The sequence below is a fragment of the Oncorhynchus kisutch genome, linkage group LG25, assembly GCF_002021735.2.
Source record: "Oncorhynchus kisutch isolate 150728-3 linkage group LG25, Okis_V2, whole genome shotgun sequence".
Lineage (NCBI taxonomy): Eukaryota > Metazoa > Chordata > Actinopteri > Salmoniformes > Salmonidae > Oncorhynchus > Oncorhynchus kisutch.
The window spans coordinates 20,097,053-20,121,239 of record NC_034198.2 but is presented as its reverse complement, the minus strand read 5'-3'; the positions used below and the strand labels follow the sequence as shown (position 1 = coordinate 20,121,239).

The window sequence follows — 24,187 nt, the reverse complement described above, 5'->3', positions numbered from 1 at the left end:
TACTCACTTTGAAGTCATCCAGGTTGGCTGGTAGCGTCAAAGGTTTGGCCCCTCCCACAGGGGTTTGGCTCTGACGACTTGGCCCATGCTGATTGGAAGGGGCCGGGGTCGTCGGGGGAACACTGCGTGAAGGGGAGGGGCCGGGGTTTGTTGAAGTTGGCTGCTCTGCAGGTGGTCTGAGGAGAAACAAGAAACAGAGAAGTGAGTCCACACGCACACAGGGAGGCACAGTCGCTTTAACACACAAAACCACATGCCATTAAACAGCATGGAGTGAATTTTGTGATGCCTCTTATTTTCAAACACACATGGCCAATTCCAATTCCAATCCCAACACACACACACACACCTTTCCCTCACACACTCACTTGGGTGGTGCTGGGAGGATGGTGTGGTAGTTGTAGTGCTGCTGCTGCTGTTGGTTGAGGATCTGCAGCTGGAGGAAGAGTTGCTGCTGGTGGAGGATCTTGGCGTAGGTGGAGTCCAGCTGAGGGGGTGGCTCCCGGTCAGCCTTCTGGTCTGGAGGGATGTACTGGTGGTACTTCAGCTTCTTCACCTTGGGCTTCACGTCTTTTGATTTCTTAGGCCTCTGGGAGAGGCGCTCCAAGCTGGGCTTGGACTGGAACAGAGTTACAGGGAGAGAGGGAGGGATCGATAGAGTGAGCGAGCGAGATCAAGGGAGGGAGGGTAAGAGTAAGTAAGATATGATTGTATACAGAAAGTATTACATTCCAACCTTCATAGCAAGATATTCAGACTAACAACAGGGGATGTCCCTCACCTTGGTTTGACCACTGACAGGGCGGGAAGCAACTGGCGTCACTGTCCCATTGGTCAGCTTCTGTCGTTGCAAGGAGTCATGGTCATTCAGCAACAGCGGAGGAGGGGGAGGAGGGACCTGGGTAAAGAACTAAGAAAACATCTAATTGGTCAGTTGAAGCGCCAATAATGGGACAACTCACGTGATTACTCGTCTATAATCTCCATTCTGTGGCTATAAGTAGTGTACAAAAATAAAAACGATTTTTAGAATGATCTGTACCTGTGAGGGGGACATGTCCCCGTTCTGAGTGAGCATGTCAGAGGGTGACAGCTGGGAGACAGCACCCAGTGGAGAGTCGTGATTGGCTAGAGTGTCCGGAGAAAACGCATCACTGCTGTCCTCGTCCAATGAGGACTCTCCTGCACCCTTTGGAGAATCTGTGTGTGGTAGAGAGTAGAGGTCGACCGATTAATCAGAATGGCCGATTTCAGGTTTTCATAACAATCGGAAATCGTTATTTTTGGGTGCAGAGTTGCCGATTTGGTAAAATATATTTTTTTTTATACCTTTATTTAACTAGGCAAGTCAGTTAAGAACACATTCTTATTTTCAATGACGGCCTAGGAACGGTGGGTTAACTGCCTTATTCAGGGGCAGAACGACATTCACCTTGTCAATCTTGCAACCTTACAGTTAACTAGTCCAACCCAATAACGACCTGTCTCTCTCTCGTTGCACTCCACAAGGAGACTGCCTGTTACGGGAATGCAGTAAGCCAAGGTAAATTGCTAGCTAGCATTAAACTTATCTTATAAAAAACAATCAATCATAATCACTAGTTAACTACACATGGTTGATGATATTACTAGATATTATCTAGCGTGTCCTGCGTTGCATAAAATCTGACTGAGCATACAAGCATACAAGTATCTAAGTATCTGATTGAGTGGTGGTAGGCAGAAGCAGGCGCGTAAACATTCATTCAAACAGCACTTTTGTGCGTTTTGCCAGCAGCTCTTCGTTGTGCGTCAACTATTGTGCTGTTTATGATTTCAAGCCTATCAACTCCCGAGATGAGGCTGGTGTAACCGATGTGAAATGGCTAGCTAGTTAGAGCGCGCTAATAGCGTTTCAAACGGCACTCGCTCTGCGCCTTCTAGTAGTTGTTCCCCTTGCTCTGCATGGGTAACGCTGCTTCAATGGTGGCTGTTGTCGTTGTGTTGCTGGTTCGAGCCCAGGTAGGAGCGAGGAGAGGGACGGAAGCTATACTGTTACACTGGCAATACTAAAGTGCCTATAAGAACATCCAATAGTCAAAGGTTAATGAAATACAAATGGTATAGAGGGAAATAGTCCTATAATTCCTATAATAACTACAACCTAAAACTTCTTACCTGGGTATGTTGAAGACTCATGTTAAAAGGAACCACCAGCTTTCACATGTTCTCATTTTCTGAGCAAGGAACTGAAACGTTAGCTTTTCTGACAGAGCACATATTGCACTTTTACTTTCATCTCCAACACTTTGTTTTTGCATTATTTAAACCAACAAATAAACATGTTTCATTATTTACTTGAGGCTAAATTGATTTGATTGATGTACTATATTAAGTGTTCATTCAGTATTGTTGTAATTGTCATTATTACAAATTAATTAATTAATAAAAAAATCGGCCGATTAATCGGCATCAGCGGTTTTGACCCCCCCCAATAATCGGTATCGGCGTTGAAAAATCATAAATCGGTCGACCTCTAGTAGAGAGATTAATTAAACCTATATTTCACCGTTCTTCTCACCAAACAAATGATGTTCTACAAAAACTAGTTGGTAAGTTGTAAGGTTCAGTATCACTACAACAAACATCTGTATTTCAAACTGTGAGATTAGTAATTGGCAATACACCAAGAGGAGATTGCCAAACCAGAATGACTAATGATGGTCTCACAGTCTCCACCATGAGGATTTTGCAATAACAATGTCCTGACACCAGTTCAGTACTGTGATATTGTAATGATAACATTTTGAGGAACATTTGAACTGTGTGTGTATTGCAGTAGACAGTGCGTGTCCATACCCAGTAGTGAGTGTTGCAGAGGACCGTCCAGGTCTACAGGCAGGATGTTCTTGTGGATGAGCTCTATAGGACCAGGTCTGTGGGAGATCTTATCATTGAGGTCATCAGCCAGCCTGGCCCTCTTCAGCTGCAGCTGCTTGGCCTGCAGAGACGGCTCTGCTGACGTCTCTGTGTGAAGAGAAAAACACATGTGGTTTCACAAGGATGTACAGACACCACTCAATTAGGTACACAAAATCCACAAACAAGTGCATAACAAAACATACTTATGTATATAGAGCAGCACAAACAGACGTGGTATAGTTGGCTCAATGTAACCATGTCGAGAAGTAGCGTGTGACGGTGTAGTTCTGTGGTGATCAGAGAGGGGGCGCTGTGACTCACCCTCCAGTATGTGCATCCTGACCAGCTCTGAGCGCTCAGGACGACTCCTGATCTTCCTCTTCAGATAGTCCTCAGTCTGGAAGGGAGGAGAGGGGGGTGGGAGAAGAGATGCGAAGGGAGAGATGAAATAAGTATGGGAGAGGAGAAGGGTAGAAAAGGAGAGAGAGAGAGAGAGAGAGAGAGAGAGAGAGAGAGAGAGAGAGAGAGAGAGAGATGAGTGTTGTCTCAGAGAGAGGACGCAGTTCAACAAAGAGTGCACATATTGAACTACAGAAAGAAAGACCGACGTGGAGAGACTCACCCTGGCTCTCTCCAGACTCCTCCGCTGCTCGTGGAAGGCTGCCGGACTCTTCAGTGCTGTGGACAGTGAGGGAAAGAGGGAGAAACGACGAAGGAAGACAGAATGAACGAAGGAGCACAGACTATGCTGTGAGCTCTTCACCACCAATGGAGATTGACAGTGTGAGAACACACACTCAAAGCAGAACTCTATATGAAAAGGTCAGAGGAGTTATAACCACCAAACAGTAAGAGAAAATAGAACAGTGTGTTTTTGTATTGACTGGTGCCTGACCTGTTTCAGCAGAACAGTGAAGGAGGAACAGCCTGCTATAGTATGAGAGAGGTGTACGTCTGAGAACAATCAATAAAGATCTGAATAACAGACCAGACAGGATCTTTAAGGAGGGGCGGACAGATGAGAGAGAGGAGTGATGGAAAGTCTTTCTGAGAGGGGGACTTTCTACATCCATCACTCTTCAACTGTATTGGTCCTCAGCATGTCCCTGTCTGTGTTTGTCTGTGTGTGTCACTAAGCATCTCACCCCAGCAGCCCCCGTCAAAACACAAATGTGGACATATACGTAAGCACACAAACATACACACCAAAACAAGTACAAGACACACACAGTGGAAAGTTGAAGAGGATGATGGAGGGACACTGGAGATTTCATCATCACATCACCTGTGTGTGTGTGTGTGTGTGTGTGTGTGTGTCCGTCCATTGTGGGACGTAGTGCTGGCTTACAGGAAGGGGTCAAGCCAGAGGTTAGGAGGTCAACCGGGGGGATGGGGTCACAGACTAGCAGGCCTAAATATTGGCCTAACCACTCATATCAAGTCAACATTTGTCTCCAAATACATGCAAATGGATCATGGAGGATCCTGTCTACTCTGTAATTCACTCTTTATATATCCAACTGTACCTTGACTGTAAATCCATGACATGAGCACTACCGTCAACAGACAACGGTTTTACCGTCAAGGCCCTGTATTCTGCTATAGCCTTGGGCCTTAGTCATAACAAGTGACTTATAAAGGTTGGGTTGTAATGCCTCCCCCACAGGAAGACAACCTGATCCTCAGTAATCTGGACTAATCTGGAATAAAGTCCTGTATGTATGTCTGTCTCTCTGTGCAGGGTAACTGTGTAGATACACAGTAGATACACAGTTCCCCTGACCTGTTGTTGTTGTGTAATAAGAGTGGGAGCACAGAGGAGAGGCCCATCTTAGGGCCAGGTTAGCCACTTTGTGACCCATCGTAACTAGCCTAGCACAACCATCCGGAGCTCTCGCAAGCTTACATACATACTGTTGAAGTGAAGCGAAACAAGAGTGACGCGGTCAGGATGGTCTTGGATCAGGCTAGGTCATAACAGAAGCAAATCCTGAATTGAAAATCGAACAGACCCCAACCGGGGTGCAGACTGAGTGCACTTGTCAAGGAGAGTCAGTGACAACGCTGTCACTGACAGTGACAATTGTGGCCTTGTTAGGGTCCTTCTGAAGGGTGCAGGTTAGGGAGTTAGTCAGCTTCTCTCTCCAGTAAGAACCGAGAGATAGCCCATGCACTTCCTCCTTCCTACAGCTGAACACTGAGTCTCTTCAGCTAATGAACAGAGAACAGAACAGGAAGTGGACACAGAAGGGGAAGCTGGCTGGCCCACTTGATAACACAACATCGCAAAACACAAGACAACACAATGCAAATGACAACGCTAACACAACACAACAGGAATGTCTGTCCAATGGAACCGGAACAGAAACTGTGCTGGTCAAGCATGCAGAGTGATATTCTATTATATTTGCTGCTCTAGACAATAGAGATAAGGATAAAGAGTTTGGGCACTACTTACGTGGCATGATCCCTTGGCTGACCAGTTCCTCCCGGGTGCGTCTCTGCTGTAGTTTGAGCTGGAGGACTGCATGAGGACAGTGAGAGAGAGGTAGAGGAGAGTCAGCAACTGCCAGCATGGAAACAACAACAACCTCTTCAAAACAAGAGTTTCAGGTCCAGACTGCCATCCTACACTGAAGAATCCATCTGCAGGGCAGAGAGGGTATCCTTATGTCAACAAACACACGAGCAGACGGATAGAGCAGGACTCAATGGACAGAACCCTCACTTTTTTTTACTTCCTCCCTCACTCTTTTTTTTGCTGTTGCAAAGGAGGGCGGAGTACAGTGACATTATTACACACTTCCTGTTTCTAAACTCAAAGTGCGCTTATAAAAACACAGAAGAATGTGTGTTTGAGACAGACTCCTTGTTGCATGTACGCCTGACACATCGTTATTTCAAAACAGGAAACATCTCTTACATAACCACTCAGAGATACAGTCAGTAATACAATCACACAGTCAGTCTTGTCTGTCAGCAGACTTTTCTCACTGTTTAACCACTTAGCATGACCTATTAATTCATTCCTCACAGTAGCCTGTATTATCAAGTCAGCTATGGTATACTTCCTTTAATTGTTGAAAGATTTGCAGTACAAACTATTATGTACTGAAAATCTTGCAACAATTAAAGGAAGTAAGTAGACCCTTATCAGTCTTCCAATCAGAACAACTGACCACCTAAATGACTGTGTTTATGAGTCACACTGGTGGCAGGTAGCTTAACAGTTAGAGCTTTGAGCCAGTAACCTAAAGGTCAGAATCCCCAAGCCGACAAAGTGAAAAATCTGTCAACGTGCCCTTGAGCAAGCCACTTAACCCTTTTCTCCAGGGTCGCCGTTGATAATGGCTGACCCTGGCCATGACCCCACTCTCTGAGGGTGTCTCTGTGGAGTTGGGATTAGCAAAAAGCACATTTCCAATTCATATAGGCCAAATATAAGCACCCACCTATTTATTATTATAATAGATTCACATCTCTCTGTCCTGCTACTGTGTCAGTAACTTGTTGTGACCTTTTTGTTAACCAGGCTTTCTGGGAAACTCACCCCTGGTTTAATTATTGTATGCACTCAGGAGAGTCCCAAGCCACTGCTGCATTTCTAGAAGTGGACTATTTCTTGGTCATCAGTTTCCGTCTCTATGTAGTAGGCTAGTCTCTGTGGAGCGGCCACATGCAGAGCGTATATATATATATGTGTGTGTGTGTGTCTTTCTCTCTCGCCAGGTCCTTTAAGGGCAGGAGAACCTGTTAGGGAGGGCTGATACCATGACATCATCAGAAGTGCCAGGCAGTCTGAGTCTAGTCAGCTGTTCTTTTTATTTTATTCCTTTTATTTCACCTTTATTTAACCAGGTAGGCCAGTTGAGGACAAGTTCTCATTTGCAACTGCGACCTGGCCAAGATAAAGCAAAGCAGTGCGACAAAAACAACAGAGTTACACATAAACAAACATATCGTCAATAACACAATATAAAAAAATCTATATACAGTGTGTGCAAATGTAGAATCGGGAGGAATGGCAATAAATAGGCCATAGAGGCGAAATAATTACAATTTAGCATTAACACTGGAGTGCTAGACGTGCAGATGATTTTAGAAAGAAAGGGTCCAGATTGTCTAGCCCAACGGATATGTGGGATCCAGATTTTGCAGCTCTTCCAGAACATCAGCTGTCCGGATTTTGGTGAAGGAGAAGCGAGGGGGGGGGGGGGGGGGGCTTGGGCAAGTTGCTGCAAGTGGTTGTTGGCCCGGGGTAGGGGTAGCCAGGTGAAATGATCGATTATCGTAGATTTATCGGTGGTGACAGTGTTTCCTAGCCTCAGTGCAGTGGGCAGCTGGGAGGATGTGCTCTTATTCTCCATGGACTTTACAGTGTCCCAAAACTTTTTAGAATTAAGTGTTTGAAAAAGCTAGCCTTAGCTTTCCTAAATGACTGAGTATATTGGTTCCGGACTTCCCTGAAAAGTTGCATATCGTGGGGGATATTTGATGCTAATGCAGAACGCCATAGGATGTTTTTGTGCTGGTCAAGGGCAGTCAAGTCTGGGGTGAACCAAGGGCTAGATCTGTTCTTAGTTCTACATTTTTTGAACGGGGCATGCTTATTTAAGATGGTGAGGAAAGCACTTTTAAAGAGCAACCAGGCATCCTCTACTGACGGGATGAGGTCAATATCCTTCCAGCATACCCGGGCCAGGTCGATTAGAAAGGCCTGGTTGCTGAAGTGTTTTATGGAGCGTTTGACAGTGATGAGGGGGTGGTCATTTGACCGCGGACCCATTACACATGCAGGCAATGAGGCAGTGATCGCTGAGATCCTGGTTGAAGACAGCAGAGGTGTCTTTAGAGGGCAAGTTGGTCAGGATGATATCTAAGTGGGTGCCCATGGTTACGGATTTAGGGTTGTACCTGGTAGGTTTCTTGATAATTTGTGTGAGATTGAGGGCATCTAGCTTAGATTGTAGGATGGCCGGGGTGTTAAGCATGTCCCAGTTTAGGTCACCTAACAGTACGAACTCTGAAGATAGATGGGGGGCAACCAATTCACATATGGTGTCCAGGGCACAGCTGGGGGCTGAATGGGAGCTGTAACAAGTGGCAACGGTGAGAGATTTGTTTCTGGAAAGGTGAATTTTTAAAAGTAGAAGCTCGAATTGTTTGGGCACAGACCTGTTCTGAGTCTGGTCTTCAATTCTCACAGCATATCAGGGATTCTGAGTCCCTGCTGTAAGCAACGGAATTCATTTCTCTCTCTGCTCTTGCTGACACACACACAAACGCACTCGAGACTCACGTGTATGTAACATAAACACACTGTTACACACATACACTTGACTCACGTGACTATGCAGGCAGACAAGCACACATACACAGACAATAACACAAACATGTGGAACGTGCCAGCCCAGGGCATGCCACCCCACTTGGCACCCACGGGAAGTAAAGAGAAGAGAAGGATCTATTCTGGGAGAGAGAATCCCCATCACTTCCTCACATCTCTCCCCCTTTACCCTCTCTCCTAAACTTGCTTCTTTCTTTCTTTCTTTCACAGGCTCCCTGAGGCAGGTCATTCTCAATTATTTCTCTCTTCCTCTTTCCCTGGGGAACTTCACATTTAGTATCTCACTATAACCTTACCTCATTCTCTCTCTCTCACTCGTCATTGCCTTGCCACCCACTCCAAGCCTCCCCCTGCACTATTTCTATCCACAGAACAAGAGATCAGAAACACTATCTGACTGATACCTCACACATCTTGATACTCACTGACAGTATTGGTGTTAAGATGACACTGTAAAACGACCCTTGTTTATGGTAAATGTACCTATAAAGCCCATGTGCCTATTAAGTCCACTTCCGTCTGGATTCAAACACAAAATAAATAAATGTAATGTTGCAACCAGTGAATCTGGTTGTTATATCCATAACAGTTTTTATTCTAAGCCAATCAAATGTTTTTATTATTCAGTTGACAGTTGTGTAAGTTCAAAGCTGCAAAAAAAAACATTGGTGTTGAGGCGACCCTCAGATCAACACATTTTCAATATTTTTAGTACCTTCTCAGATAAGTGATCATGCTTTATGTAAAATGACGAGACTAATGTGCTGATATATGCACACGATAGCATATTACTATTTCTTGCCATTTTAAAAATATGGATTTTTCATGCTAGCACTCATGCCTGCTTGTCACAGTCAAACAGTAGCAACATAACTTGGTGAACAACAAGATAGATAACAGGCATTCACAGCTTACATTTTTTTATTTCTTATTTTACTGTTAAATGAGCCTTGCATTGTTTTAGATAAGTCAAATTGATAAAAATGGCATTTTTGTTCCTGTTTCCAAGAAAGCTAACGTAACTGAGCTAAACGACTATCATCCCGTAGCACTCACTTCCATCATCATGAAGTGCTTTGAGAGACTAGTCAAGGACCATATCACCTCCACCCTACCTGACACCCTAGACCCACTCCAATTTGCTTACCACCCCAATAGGTCCACAGACGATGCAATCACAAGCACACTGCCCTATCCCTTCTGGACAAGAGGAATACCTATGTAAGAAGGTTGTTCATCGATTACAGCTCAGCATTTAACACCATAGTACCCTCCAAACTCGTCATTAAGCCCTGGGGTCTCGACCCTGCCCTGTGCAACTGGGTCCTGGACTTTGACGGGACGCCCCCAGGTGGTGAGGGTAGGAAACAACATCTCCACCCCGCTCATCCTCAACACCGGGGCCCCACAAGGATGCATTCTTCGCCCTCTCCTGTACTCCCTGTTCACCCATGACTGCGTGGCCATTCACGCCTCCAACTCAATCATCAAGTTGGCAGACGACACTACAGTGTGGTAGGCTTGATTACCAACAACGACGAGACGGCCTATAGGGAGGAGGTGAGGGCCCTCGAAGTGTGGTGTCAGGAAAATAACTTCACACTCAACGTCAACAAAACAAAGGAGATGATCGTGGACTTCAGGAAACAGCAGAGGGAGCACCTCCCTATCCACATTGATGGGACAGTCTTGGAGCAGGTGGAGAGATTTAAGTTCCTCTGCGTACACCTCACGGACAAGCTGAAATGGTCCACCCACACAGACAGCGTGGTGAAGGGGCAACAGCGCCTCTTCAACCTCAGGAAGCTGAATCTTCAACCTCAGGAAGCTGAAGAAATTTGGCTTGTCACCAAAAACACACAAACTTTTACAGATGCACAATCGAGAGCATCCTGTTGGGCTGTATCACCGCCTGGTACGGCAACTGCTCCGCCCACAACCGTAAGGCTCTCCAGAGGGTAGTGAGGTCTGCACAACGCATCAGTGGGGGCAAACTGCCTGCCCTCCAGGACACCTACACCACCCGATGTCACAGGAAGGCCAAAAAGATCATCAAGGACAACAACCACCCGAGCCACTGCCTGTTCACCCCGCTATCATCCAGAAGGCAAGGTCAGTACAGGTGCATCAAAGCTGGGACCGAGAGACAGAAGCTGTTTTTCAATCTCAAGGCCATCAGACTGTTAAACAGCCACCACTAACATTGAGTGGCTGCTGCCAACATACGGACTCATCTCTAGCCACATTAGTTATAAAAAAAATGTATGTAATAAATGTATGACTAGTAATTTTAAACAATGCCACTTTATATAATGTTAACATACCCTACATTACTCATCTCATATGTATATACTGTATTCTATACCATCTACTGCATCTTGCCTATGCAGTTCGGCCATCGCTCATCCATATATTTATATGTACATATTCTTATTCATTCCTTTACACTTGTGTGTAAGGTAGTTGTGAAATTGTTAGATTACTTGTTAGATATTACTGCATGGTCGGAACTAGAAGCACAAGCATTTCACTCGCATTAACATCTGCTAACCATGTGTATGTGACCAATAACATTTGATTTATCTCAGGTGGGCTTATAGGGTGAAGTAGCACAAAAAGCACTCCCTCTATATAGAATGGAATTGGAAATAAATAAAGTGGTCAATATGATTAATACTAACTTTGTATCTTTTTGAGTCTATAGTGAATATTTATACCCCAAAACCATTGGTTTCCAAATATTGTATGAGTAGATTTTGCTAGTTGGTCCATTTCAACATAAATCACTGTTGTTCCAATTCAGCCCAGTATGCTTTGAAACACATGGGATAGTGAGTTGATATCCCCAATAGTCAATGAACATGAGGAACTAATTAACAAATTAAGAAGAATAGCAGTACAGTGAATGTGAATCAGCTTTCAGATAATTGGTTCAAAGTTGTGTTATGTTATTTGTGCAAGGCTTCATATCAACAGAATGGCTGCAGTCGTTTTGTTCTTACCCAGCAACAACACACCTGATTCAACTAATCATGTCTTGATTGAAGTGTGATTCGTTGAAATAAAAGGTGTGTACTGGTTGACAAGAACAAAAGCCTAAGTCCACAGTGATCTCTGTAGATATGATTGGACCCCCCCCCCCCCCTCCCCGATTGTTATGAGTGCTACTTTCACGATGAATAGTAATTATCATTTTATGTTAATAACTTTGGGGGATATTAATATAATTTTACATAACAAAATGTCAGTTTGTACGTTTTGAAATTCATTCAAATGTATTATTTAATGTATTATTATTTGGAACACCCATGGGCTTAAAAAGGTACCCATTAAGCCCAGTCCGGAAACATTTGATCAAATATTGTTATGCCTTATTAATAAATGCTGTAAATAAAGTCATACAACTTCACAAGATTAAGCTTTCATTTTATCTCTACTCTTCTTACAAAAATTTGGGCAGTATATGTTAGAAAAGTCTAAACTTAGATTTGTGACAAACTGGCATAGATAACAGTACCCTTCAGTTCAGACCTACACCGATCCAAATACTAGCCCACATCTTTCCATGTCTTCATGACCACTGAAAGCAACAGACACAGTTACAACTTCCACCATGTAACCTTCACCAACAAGATCCCTCTGGATCTGCAGCGGTCATATAGGAAGTAGGGCTATTTGTTAGAATATTGGGACAAAGCCCAACTCTGGAGAGCGAGAGAAAAACAGAGTGCAGAGAGAAGATAGAACGCAGAGAGAGAAAAGAAGCGGGAGGTAGGCCAACTGCTGGCCAACTTGGGCTAATCCCAGTGTGCTCATGTGTCATTAGGTCTAATAAATATGTCTGCTGACTGCCACTGTCCCCAAAGGGCCCCAGACCTGGCACAGTACCGCCCACACCTGCTGTGCACACACACACACGTCAACCTACAAGTCTCCCTTATAAACTCGCAGGCGCACACAGCAGCCTAACACTTGGCATGGCCTTTGGAACACGTCTATTTGCAAAGCACGCGGTAATGATCCAGTGAGCTCATCATTTGGACGTTAGCTTAACCATTACATAATGCAACCAGGGAGTTTCAGACGAACAGACATGAGGAATGACCAATGAACAGCTTATTACAGTTCATCAAATGCATCAATAAGAAAGGAGCAGGAAGAGGACGTATCAAAAGCTTGACAGAAGTCCTGTCACCATACAGAATCAAACCCAAAGCTGGCTAGACCATAAACTAGTGAATTATAAAATCGAGGGCTAGGCTCCATCTAAAAAACAAATCAGATCAGTTTTTCCTCTCCCCACTGGGTGTCTTCTAACCCCACCCACCTTCTTTGAGGCTGTGATAGGCATGTCTCTCATAATCCATCAAGTCCTGCTTGTCCAGCTCTTCCCCCATTGGAGGAGAGTCCAAGGGGGCGAGATCAAAGGACAGGAAGTGGTTGGTGTCCAGCATGATCATTTAGACTTGCTATTAATTTTCTTTGTAAAAAAATATATTTTCATATAGAGGTGTCGTCGTTCAAGTCTTGAATAGATGCTGATATAGCGGTGGCCAAAGCTATGGAGTGGGAGGCAGTCGATGGGTCTCTAAAAAGAGGTCTCGCCTGCAATAGACGACATCCAAGAACGTATTGGTTTTCCTCTCACTAAGGTCGAGGCAGGGAGAAGATGTTAGTCTTATTCATTGCGTGTCCAGATGACTTCTGACTGTGCTTGTCAAAGGTTGATTAAGAAAAAGTAGCTTGAAATTCCTTTCAAAAGAGGGGATGTGATTTGACTCAAGAAAACTTGCCGTCTTCTGTCTTCCTGGTCAGAAAATTTATTTTCTTCTCTTTCTCTCTGTCCTTCCCTCGTTTTCTCTTGTCGTGACAGTCAGATAGGAACGATAGAGCTGCTCTACTAAGGTGTCCAATGAGACGGTGGAAATCCACAGGGTAAAGCCAAAGATGAAAAAGAGAGAGGGAGGAGAGAAAAAGGAGGGCAGCAGCAGGGACGAGAGCCCAGAGAGAGTGAGAGACTGCTCTGGTTGGAGCTCCACACACACACACACACACACACACACACGGTGGGGTTGGTGATAGAGTTCTCCTGCTCAGCTGTTGCCATTCATTCATGTCTCTGCCCACATACCTTCCCCCTCCACAGCTCAACCTACAGACCCAGCCTCCCCCCAGAGAAAAGGGATTTGTTGATAAACAACAACAAAAACATTTAACTCCACACATGTTATACTGATGACATACTTGAGACACATTTAAAGAAAACATTGGTAATTGTGTCAAAGGTTTTGATAAGTCATCATTCATGGTTAAATGCAAGAAATGTTAATCAGTGACGGCAATAACAATGACCTCGAAGTACAACAGGTTTTAGATTTCTCTCAGTACTGTACTTGTTATTCTTTGATGGAACATATTGATACACTGAGTATCTATGGCCCTTCAGGAGATTTGCAAACTTTATCTAGTAGAACAACTGCAATGGAATACATCATGCAACTCTAGTGAGCAGCGGCAGGCAACTCCTCTAGTGAGCAGTGGGCAGGCAACTCCTCTAGTGAGCAGCGGGCAGGCAACTCCTCTAGTGAGCAGCGGGCAGGCAACTCCTCTAGTGAGCAGCGGGCAGGCAACTCCTCTAGTGAGCAGCGGGCAGGCAACTCCTCTAGTGAGCAGCGGGCAGGCAACTCCTCTAGTGAGCAGCGGGCAGGCAACTCCTCTAGTGAGCAGCGGGCAGGCAACTCCTCTAGTGAGCAGCGGGCAGGCAACTCCTCTAGTGAGCAGCGGGCAGGCAACTCCTCTAGTGAGCAGCGGGCAGGCAACTCCTCTAGTGAGCAGCGGGCAGGCAACTCCTCTAGTGAGCAGCGGGCAGGCAACTCCTCTAGTGAGCAGTGGCAGGCAACTCCTCTAGTGAGCAGCGGGCAGGCAACCCCTCTAGTGAGCTGCGGGCAGGCAACCCCTCTAGTGAGCTGCGGCAGGCAACCCCTCTAGTGAGCTGCGGCAGGCAACCCCTCTAGTGAGCTGCGGCAGGCAACCCCTCTAGTGAGCTGCGGCAGGCAACTCCTCTAGTGAGCTGCGGCAGGCAACTCCTCTAGTGAGCTGCGGCAGGCAACTCCTCTAGTGAGCTGCGGCAGGCAACTCCTCTAGTGAGCTGCGGCAGGCAACCCCTACATCACATGCTGTAACACAGTGACAAAGATTATCGCAGAATCTACCTTTCAATCTTGACAATGCAGGTTACAGTCAAAGCTACTGCATTTGGGGCGACACGTTCTGTTCACAACCTGAACGCATGCAAAGCTTTTCTGTCCTGTCTGTGGCTGCTCCAGAATGTTGCCGAGGTCTCCCCAACACCCCCCCCCCCCCCCCCCGCTCTCTGTGTTTTAAATAGTAGGGACAGCTGGCCATAGGGGGCTATATTCAGCTCAGTATCACCTGTGTGGCTGCTGGGTAGAGTTACTTACAGACACCCACACACTAACACACAATCAATTCCAACTTTCACGGCCGGTGGGTTTATCCAGCGTGTAGCCATAGGTTCGCCCCTCGCTGACTAACAGTTCTCATTGAAATACATGGACAGACTTGGATTCATTTTTAGGCTGCTGACGTCTTTGTGTGTAGGTCTTATGATCAGGCCACGGTGGACAGACTGTCCATAGAGAACAGAGCTCCACCTTGACCAAACACACTTCACAGGAAGCAGTGTGAAAAACGGGACCAAAGTCAACCTAGCTTTAGCCTACAACTTCACAGTATGGAAGAGAAGAATTTTTTTTTTTTATAAATTATATATATATATATATAAATAATATATTTATTTAACCAGGCAAGTCATAAGAACAAATTTGTATTTACAATGATGGCCTACCTTCGAGAGATAGGACTGACAGACTCCTCCAAAGACACTGAGTAATACATGATCTGTCCTGACTATCGTTATCACCATTATCACTGTACTGTTATTATCACAGCTATCTCCTCAGAGACGAAAGGTAGTGTTGTAGTAAAGGTTTATGGTTTTAGGAGCAGCCCAGCCAAATGTGTGGGTGGTGACAGCAGGGCTGTTGCCCAAGGTTTTATGGTACCTGGGTTTGAGGGTTATGTTAGATTTTTAGGGTTAGATTGTCTGAGGCTTTCACAGTCATTCTACCATCAACTTCCATTCAGTTCATTAGAAGCCAACTGAGGTATAGTCTTGAGAGTCGTAGTTTGAAGCCTCACACTAGGGCCGATTGAAGAGATTCCATAAGGCCTAGTGTTTCCCACCTTCCCCTATCATAATATTAGGCAGGGCGGGGACCCCCGCTAAGCCAATGTATGTATGTATGTATGTATGTATATATATATATATATTAGCCATTAAGAATGTGATCTTATCCAGTGCATTCAACTAAGGCAGGCACATAACACCATCATCGCAAGTGAAACCCTTTTCCGTGTTGTTACAGCAGGATACAGTATTCTTATGGAGTTCTAATTCAATGCTCAGAGACATCCAGGGTAAGGCGGTCTACCCAGGCACTGACTCCTCCACACGAAGGTCACCTTGTTGGGTCTCCCTGCCCCAGTCCTGGAGAGAAGGCTGTAACGCCTGGGTAGACACACAGCCAGACTGATAACCTCCCACAACCCAGCCTCCTTTCCCTCCTTACACTTCTGTGTGTGTGTGTGTGTGTGTGTGTGTGTGTGTGTGTGTGTGTGTGTGTGTGTGTGTGTGTGTGTGTGTGTGTGTGTGTGTGTGTGTGTGTGTGTGTGTGTGTGTGTGTGTGTCAGCTCTAGTATGGGTGGGACTGTTAGAACCATGTCAGGCGGTACAGGCAAGTTAGCTGAAAACAAACTATAGGTCTCTCTGTTCACTCCCTCAGTCAGTCAGTCTCTTTATCCTTCACTAAACGGACTGGATCTCAAAAACCCTGTGGCTGAAGCACTGGAGACGATATCTACCAGGTGTATAGTAAAAATCCAGTCCCATGTGAGCAACAACAACACACATCTTAAATTGGGGTAGTAAACCAACCACAGAACGGCCCAAGTACAGAGGCACGCCCAGTCCCATTGATTTCAGTCCTAACAGATGAGGGGGATTGTATGTGGTTAGGCAGGCCTGACAGACTCAAACAAAGACCCTGGCTGTGGGTTCATTCCCTGTTAAGGGTGTAAGGTGGTATTATATCTGAGGAAGTCTGTTCACCCGAGTGGTAACAGAAACAGTGGGCTATTTCACAAGGTAGGCAAAGTATGTAAATAGAAGGGTTTGATTGTGTGATAGTAAGCAGACATTAAAAAAGTGTCAACACTGTTTACTCCTCAACACAACACGCCTCACTATTCAGCAGCGGGGTAGACAGACACACAGACACTCAGGCAGTGGGGTAGACAGACAGAGACAAACACTGAGGGGTAGACAAAGAAAGTCAGCAGGAAAAAAAAGAGGGAGAAGGACATTTTATTTAACGTTTATTGAACTAGGCAAGTCAGTTAAGAACAAATTCTTATTTACAATGACGGCCTACCCCGGCCAAACCCTAACGACGCTGGGCAAATTGTGCGCCGCCCTTTGGCACTCCCAATCCCGGCAGGATGTGATACAGCCTGGAATCGAACCAGGGTCTGTAGTGATGCCTCTAGCACTGAGATGCAGGGCATTAGACCGCTGCGCCACTCGGGAGCCCCCTAAACAGCTACAGGAGGTAAGGTTACCCAATTCAGGGCTGCTGTTAGCATTTGTTAATATGGTGCAGCAGAGCCCAAGGGAGGGAGGGAGGGGAGGCAAGAGAGAAAGAAAGGGAGAGTAGAGTGAGAGGGAGGGAGGGAGCGAAAGAAAGAAAGGAAAAGGGAGAGAGCGAGGGAGTTCCTTTTCCAGGCACTACATTTCTGGATGAACATCTGAGATGACTTTACTCTGCACCCCATAACTCCCTAGTTCACTTCACAGAAAACAGATTCCATATCCTTCCCCTCACGGAAACAGTCCACCCCCTAAAGCACCAGCAGGCGTGCAGTCTGGAACATGGAACTTGTTACATGTGGCGTAGAAGAGACAAGAATAGTTTGATTCATTCAGAAAGAAAAGGAGGATTCGTGTGAAAAGAAAATTGCTGTATCAAACAGAGAACAGCAAAGTGAGATTCATTTTGTGGTGGTTACTTAAAAATTTTGGATCAAATTACTCAACCGCAAGAGTTATTTATGTCTCTTTTAAGTCACGTCTTCCTCAAAATATGCCCATCCCCTCTGTGGTTAAACAGATGGATTCTTCCTCACCTCCTTTCCTTGTAGCAGAGGACCCTCTGTGTTGGTCCAGCAACAATGGGAAGACTTTACACACTGTGATTGATGTCAGTGGAGGCTGCTGAGGGAAGGATGGCTCATAATAATGGCTGAAACAGAGCGAACGGAATGGCATCCAACACAAGCCCGTTCTCCCCAACATATAAAGCTAAATTGACCTTAACCTATCAGTGCGATGGGGAAACAATCTAACTGATATACAGGAGACCTAACCTCATTCCTCCAATGTGTTCAGTGCCCCCAGACAAGGCAAAGTACCAACCTTACAGGCTCACTAACAATAGATCCCACTAACTATATAACAAGCTAACTAGAAAACACAACACATAAGAGCCTACAATAATAAACCAGTAAGTTAAACTTGTGGCAAAGGCCAAGTTATCATAAAGGTCTGTATCCAGTTACATCATCAGAACCAACCTGAAGTGCAAACAGGCGTGTCAGTCAGTTTTTAATGGTGAGAGATTGTGCACATTGATCATGTGAAAGCAGTGACAGACTAACTGATAAGATACAACTACTTTTTAGTAGAATGAAAGTCTACAGAGGACAGCCCTAGCCTGGTACGGTTTACACCTCTCGGTTATCAGCACAATTCATTTCCTTCAGGATGACTCATAATAACAAACCAATGTCCACAATGACCTCTTAGTCAGAGATTAATAAACTAGAACGTTTAGGACAGTGTTTACTATGAATCACTAGGTAAAGTCTATTCTATACAGACAGACACATCATTTGTGTAAAGATAATAGGAGCGAGAGAAATCAAAGAGTTTCCAAGTGAAAATAGACACTGCATTGTATGTGTGATATGTTTATAAATGTGTGAATATTTATGAATGTGTATGCTGAAAGTTGATCTACAGTACCAGTCAATGTGGGAAGTCCTTCAAGACTGTTGTAAAATCATTCCAGGTGAAGTTGGTTGAGAGAATGCCAACAGTTTTCAAAGCTGTCATCAAGGCAAAAGGTGGCTACTTTGAAGAATCAAGTATAAAATATTTTGATTTGTTTAACACTTTCTTGGTTACTACATGATTCCATGTGTTATCTTCACTATTATTCCACAATGTAGAAAATAGTAAAAATAAAGAAAACGCCTGGAATGAGTACTGTATGTATGTGTACATTGTAATGTGTGTGTTTGTGCATCTTTCCACTGTATTCATAGCAGCTGTTGCAAAGAGCATTGGCCTCCATTCTTAAATGGAAGAAGTTTGGAACCCCTAAGACTCTTCCTAGAGCTGGCCGCCCGGCCAAACTGAGCAATCGGGGGAGAAGGGCCTTGGTTAGGGAGGTGACTAAGAACCAGATGGTCACTCTGACAGAGTTCTAGAGGTCCTCTGTGGATATGGGCGAATCTTCCAGAAGGACAACCATCTCTGCAGCACTCCACCAATCAGGCCTTTATGGTAGAGTGGCCAGACCGAAGCAACTCCTCAGGAAAAGGCACATGACAGCCTGCTTGGAATTTACCAAAAGGCACCTAAAGGAATCTCAGAACATGAGAAACAAGATTCTCTGGTCTGATGAAACCAAGATTGAACTCGTTGGCCTGAATGGCAAGCGTCCCATCTGGAGGAAACCTGGCACCATCCCTACGGCGAAGCATGATGGTGGTAGGATCATGCTGTGAGGATTTTTCAGAGGCCGGATGAAGTCCTGAGGACTCTGGAGCAGGTTTTCAGACTTTGGTGAAGGTTCACACAGCCAAGACAACGCATTAGTGGCTTCGGGACAAGTCTCTGAATGTCCTTGAGTGGCCCAGCCAGAGCCCGGACTCTCTGGAGGAGAGACTTGAAAATAGATGTGCAGCGACACTCACCATCCAACCTGACAGAGCTTCAGAGGATCTGCAGAGAAGAATGGGAGAAACTCCCCAAATACAGTTGTGCCAAGATTGTAGCGTCATACCCAAGAAGACTAGAGGCTGTAATCACTGCCAAAGGAGCTTCAACAAAGTACTGAGTAAAGGGTCTGAATACATTTTTTCTCCCTTTTTCCTCCCCTAAAAACCTGTTTTTGCTTTGTCATTATGGGTTATTGTGTGTAGATTGATGAGGGGAAAAAACGATTTAATCCATTTTAGAATAAGGCTGTAACATAACGAAATGTGGAAAAAGGGAAGGGGTCTGAATACTTCCCGAATGCATTGTATATGTGTTTTGACTGCATTGTATTTATGTAAATGAGCCAGTAACAGAGCCAAAAATACAATCGCTACAAGGACGGAGAGATCGAGACAGAGGGAAAAGAGGGGGGCAAATAGAAGTGTGTGTGCTGCTGTAACTGAGTGAATGTCACAGACAGCTGTGTGTCTCGCCCACATTAGCTAAGCAGGGACAGGGAGGCCCCTTTAGCCCCTTTTTCCTCTCCCCCTTCCTCAACCTTTTCCTGCTCTCCTGTCCCCGTTTTGTTCCTCTCTCTCTCTTTCCTCCTTTCCCCTCTCCCTCTGCTCAGGGCCAGTGAGAGCGTGCTGGAGCCTCTACAGTATGTTGGGCTGGCTGGCTGCTGGCACTCTTCCCTCCCTGTTACATAAACTCAACCACACAGCTCCTCTACAGCCTACCACTGCTGCTAGAAAGCGCCACAGCTTACAGGCCGCCTCCGCTCACACTGTACCCACACTAAGGGCAGCAGGAGAGGGGGACAGAATATGGGAGTGGGACATCTAGGGTATTTTCCAAGTTTCCATACAATGTGTGGTTTTGTGTACATTTACGTAATTATTTATGTAGCCGGAATGCTACTAATGAAAACTTAACTTTTTCCCATGTAAAGGAATATTCTAAATCGGCAGGCAGGCTAAGGATCTATATTCTTCAAATGAATGTTGTACCTCTAACCATGAAAAATCACTAGGTTTGTACTGCATGTGGAGAAGAGGTGTTGATTTGACAGAATGTATTCCCGAAAGAACACATGACTATTTCCCCCATTGGCTCCAGGCTCTCCGTCATTGCTCTAGTAGTCTAGTTTAGACGAATCAGAGCCACACCTTTAGCCATGCATTAACATACCCCACCTTGCTTTGTTGCCAGGTGTGGGGGTTGGTGGTGGTCTGGGAAGTAGCAGAGGTGAACAGTCTCAAGTCTCTCCTATTCCTTACTGACAGACAGATAGACATGACTGATGACCAGCCCTGCCAACACTGGAGCCAGCCTGTTTAACATGACAAGCACTCAGCTGGGCTGGGCTCCACAACACAACACCCAGGACAATCACAGCGAGTCAAACAACCTCTCTGGGGGTTGGAGGTCTAGCGCTGTGCTTTGCTACAAACAGCTGATCTGAGAGCAACTCTTCCAATCCCCCCAAAAAGCTGAGAAAACAGGACAGTGTCCCAAATCTCTCCTGATGGAGTGGGAGTCATAACAGCCAAGCCAGCTGCTTTCAATGAGGCGCTGTCGTCTCAGAGAGAACAGTCAAAGTCATCACCCCCACCGACCTTCCACCCTCCAGCCCAGCTCACCCCACCCCAGCCTTCCCTGTTAGCAGGAATAACCTCCAGGGCACCCCAGCCTTCCCATATCTGCCACTGAGTCAAGAATTTAAAAAATACAAAAAAGAGCCACTACTTTTACAGCGTGATCTTTCAACGGAGGGAGACAGTTGTTAGGTAACTTGCAGGCACACATGACAGAGTTTCATTAATTTATTCACAGCCCTTTCATTCCCACAGAAACAGAAATAAATGTAATGAATATACATCATAATAATCGTATAATAGCTTCAGAATATGTTTTAAAACCATGCTAATGCTGGCGGGCTGGGAATGACAGAATGATTAGTTCTTTTTTTTGTTCAATTGGCATTGAGATTAAAGAGCGGCTGTGAAACTTGAACACAGAGCAATAAGTACTTCACAAGGCGGAGAGCCTGGCCATTGAACAATAACACTCTTTTAAAGTTACACTGCCGCTATGACATTACACACACACACGCACACTTGACCTACTGGTACAGATATACTGACAGCTGAGCGACAACACCCACAGCTGAAATAAACAAATACTCCGCAAAAAGACACTTTACCTGAGTGTATGGCCATATCCCAATTCACTAGAAGGATAAAGTACAACCTTCCTCCAAGTTTAGCGATCCATACTCATAAGAGAACAGCAGGAGAGGCTACTGGCAGAGTTGCATTTCCAAGACCCAAAAAGTTTTCCACGGCAGTCCCGGCACCCCTTCCTGTAGAATCAATTCTCCACGAGAACTACAAACAACACGGCGTGTTTGTGTGTGTAGCCCACTTCTTCTAACACTGGCTGCAGCCAATCCCTGCCTGTTGTACCTGTCTGCGAGTGTGTGCACACCCTGACAGAAAGGGTGTGTGTTTGAGGCAGTCAGTTTTTCTTCTTCCTCATTGCTCCTTGGATTCCATCCAAGTCCAGGCCCAAGTTCCTAACCTCTCTGGGGCGACAGCTACTTTTTCCCCACTAGGTGCCATTTTTTTTCTCTTTAGAAAGGCAGGCAAGCTGCAGGCAGAATGTCACTGCTGTTGTTGCTCGGGCAGAATAAGTAAAAATCCAGGAGAAAACATGGGGGAAACACTGGTGCCTGCTGATCTGCATTCCAGATCACCTTTTGGCCTCAAATATTATCACTACTGCCCTGCATTCTCTCGCTCTTCCTGTTTTCCTCTGTCTGCATCGTTCCTTCCTTCTCTATATCCTACAGAATTATGCAATTCCGTCTTTCGGATGACTCCCCCCTTTTCATCCCCCACTCTCTTCCTCCAATATTTCTACATCCCCCTCTCTTGAAAACCGCCTTACACCTCCAAGTTGTAAATGACCTCAAAAGGCATTATTGCACCATGTTCTCATACTCTCTCCACAAAGTTCTAGTGGATTAGAAAACGTCGCTATCGCCCTTCTGACTCAGGGCCACGTTATCATAAAGAAAAGGGCTAATGTTAATCAACATCTTTCCTCCTTTCTCTGACAAATAGGCCTGCCTACACACACACACACACGTTGATCGCTGACCCCCGACTCAACCCTGACATGAAAGCCTGTAAATATTCACTTGAAAAACCTTCAGCAGCCCTCCTCTCTAAAGCAAGGTACTGTGGAATGAGAGATTGCATAACTCTACCCTGGAAGAAGACAGATAGAGAGAGAGTACCAACCTATTTCCCATTTAGTGCACTGCTTGGGCTACTTATCGGTCCTAGTCAAAAAAAGAGTGCACTGTGAATATAGTGCCATTTGGGACACAACCCATAGCTACCATGCAGAGGCCATTAAGATGGTTGTAGACTAGATAGATGTAATGGACTGATAGCCTTGCTAACATTCCTGTGTCTCGCTTACACCATGTTGTGTCAGATAAGAGACTGGGAAGGTCCTGCTACAACATGTCTGCTACTGGCAGCCAGCCTGTATGAAGCGTTAGTAGCCATGGTAGGCAGTGTTTAAAACGAGGAGTGGTGCCCTTGGGCTGGGGGAGTGAGTGGGGAGTGGGGGTTAAACACTAAAACTCAACCTTTTATCCTTGTAATTCCCTTTGCAGGGAGGGTCTATTCATCCTGGCCTTGACTGAGACTCCCATCTGGCTCTTAAGCAAATCTTGTTAAGGAAACTCGCTGCACCTTCAGTTTCACTCTCCGTACATTAAGCCGATCATGTCTTATTGAGATACAATCTAGGCATATTTTAGAAGAAGACCTGTTCAAGATAACAGCAGTTCCACATAAATACATCAACTCCATTATCATGAACAGTATTACTGTCTCAGCATCAGCAATGATCCTTCACTCCCCCCTCCTCTATGACATTCTACATCTCCTTCACCCTCATCTGACCCCCTAATCGCCATCTCTCTGAACCCTCTCCTGTGGAGACAAACTGGCCACTGTATATGGCTGGGAGAGCTGTACAGAACTCATACCGAACTCCTGCTTTTCATGCTAGTGATGCACCGATATGACATTTTTGGTTGATATCTGATATTTTCCTTGCCAAAAAAAGACGATACCGATATTTACAATTTGAGCAGCCCTTTAAGCATTCTAGTACAGTTAAATAGTTAACACACACACACGGACACAGCGGTCTAAGGCACTGCATCTCAGTGTAAGAGGCATAACAACAGTCCCTGGTTCGAATCCAGGCTGTATCACATCCAGCCGTGATTGGGAGTCCCATAGGGCGGCGTACAATTGGCCCAGGGTCGTCCAGGCCGTCATTGTAAATAAGAATTTGTTCTTAACTGACTTCCCTAGTTAAAGAAAAGGTTACCCACACCACAATGACCAAAAAGTTATTTTGTTGGCATTTACGCATGTCCCCATTACCAGTAAAGCATCATCAAAACCTATTTCTTTTACTAACTTGCTGTGCTGTTTCGTTGTTCATTTGTTCAGTCGTTTCATTCTCAACCAGGATTTCTATGGAATGCCATTTGTGTCTTCGCGTGTCAAAAAACCCCACTATTTGACGTGTTAAATAAGCTTGTTGACCAATCAGGAATGCTACTAATGAAAACTTAACTTTTTCCCATGTAAAGGAATATTCTAAATCGGCAGGCAGGCTAAGGATCTATATTCTTCAAATGAATGTTGTACCTCTAACCATGAAAAATCACTAGGTTTGTACTGCATGTGGAGAAGAGGTGTTGATTTGACAGAATGTATTCC

General features: G+C 45.2%; 1 protein-coding gene across 7 annotated transcripts in view; it reads right to left on the bottom strand.

The window, feature by feature from the left end:
• LOC109870349 (myocardin-related transcription factor A-like) overlaps nt 1–24,187 on the bottom strand; it is a 43,509-nt gene that overhangs the window by 9,077 nt on the left and 10,245 nt on the right. For 4 of the 7 annotated variants that reach the window (XM_020460830.2, XM_031804670.1, XM_020460829.2 and 1 more), the window contains exons 4-11: nt 5,360–5,425; nt 3,524–3,579; nt 3,223–3,298; nt 2,839–3,006; nt 1,043–1,200; nt 782–910; nt 369–619; nt 8–176 (exon numbers count right to left, since the gene is read on the bottom strand). In XM_020460830.2, coding sequence (XP_020316419.2) covers nt 8–176; nt 369–619; nt 782–910; nt 1,043–1,200; nt 2,839–3,006; nt 3,223–3,298; nt 3,524–3,579; nt 5,360–5,425 — 1,073 coding nt within the window. Of the gene's footprint in view, nt 1–7; nt 177–368; nt 620–781; nt 911–1,042; nt 1,201–2,838; nt 3,007–3,222; nt 3,299–3,523; nt 3,580–5,359; nt 5,426–12,575; nt 13,253–21,576; nt 21,852–24,187 lie in introns of those variants that run through there. The other 3 variants (XM_031804671.1, XM_020460832.2, XM_020460828.2) reach the window with 3 other exon arrangements.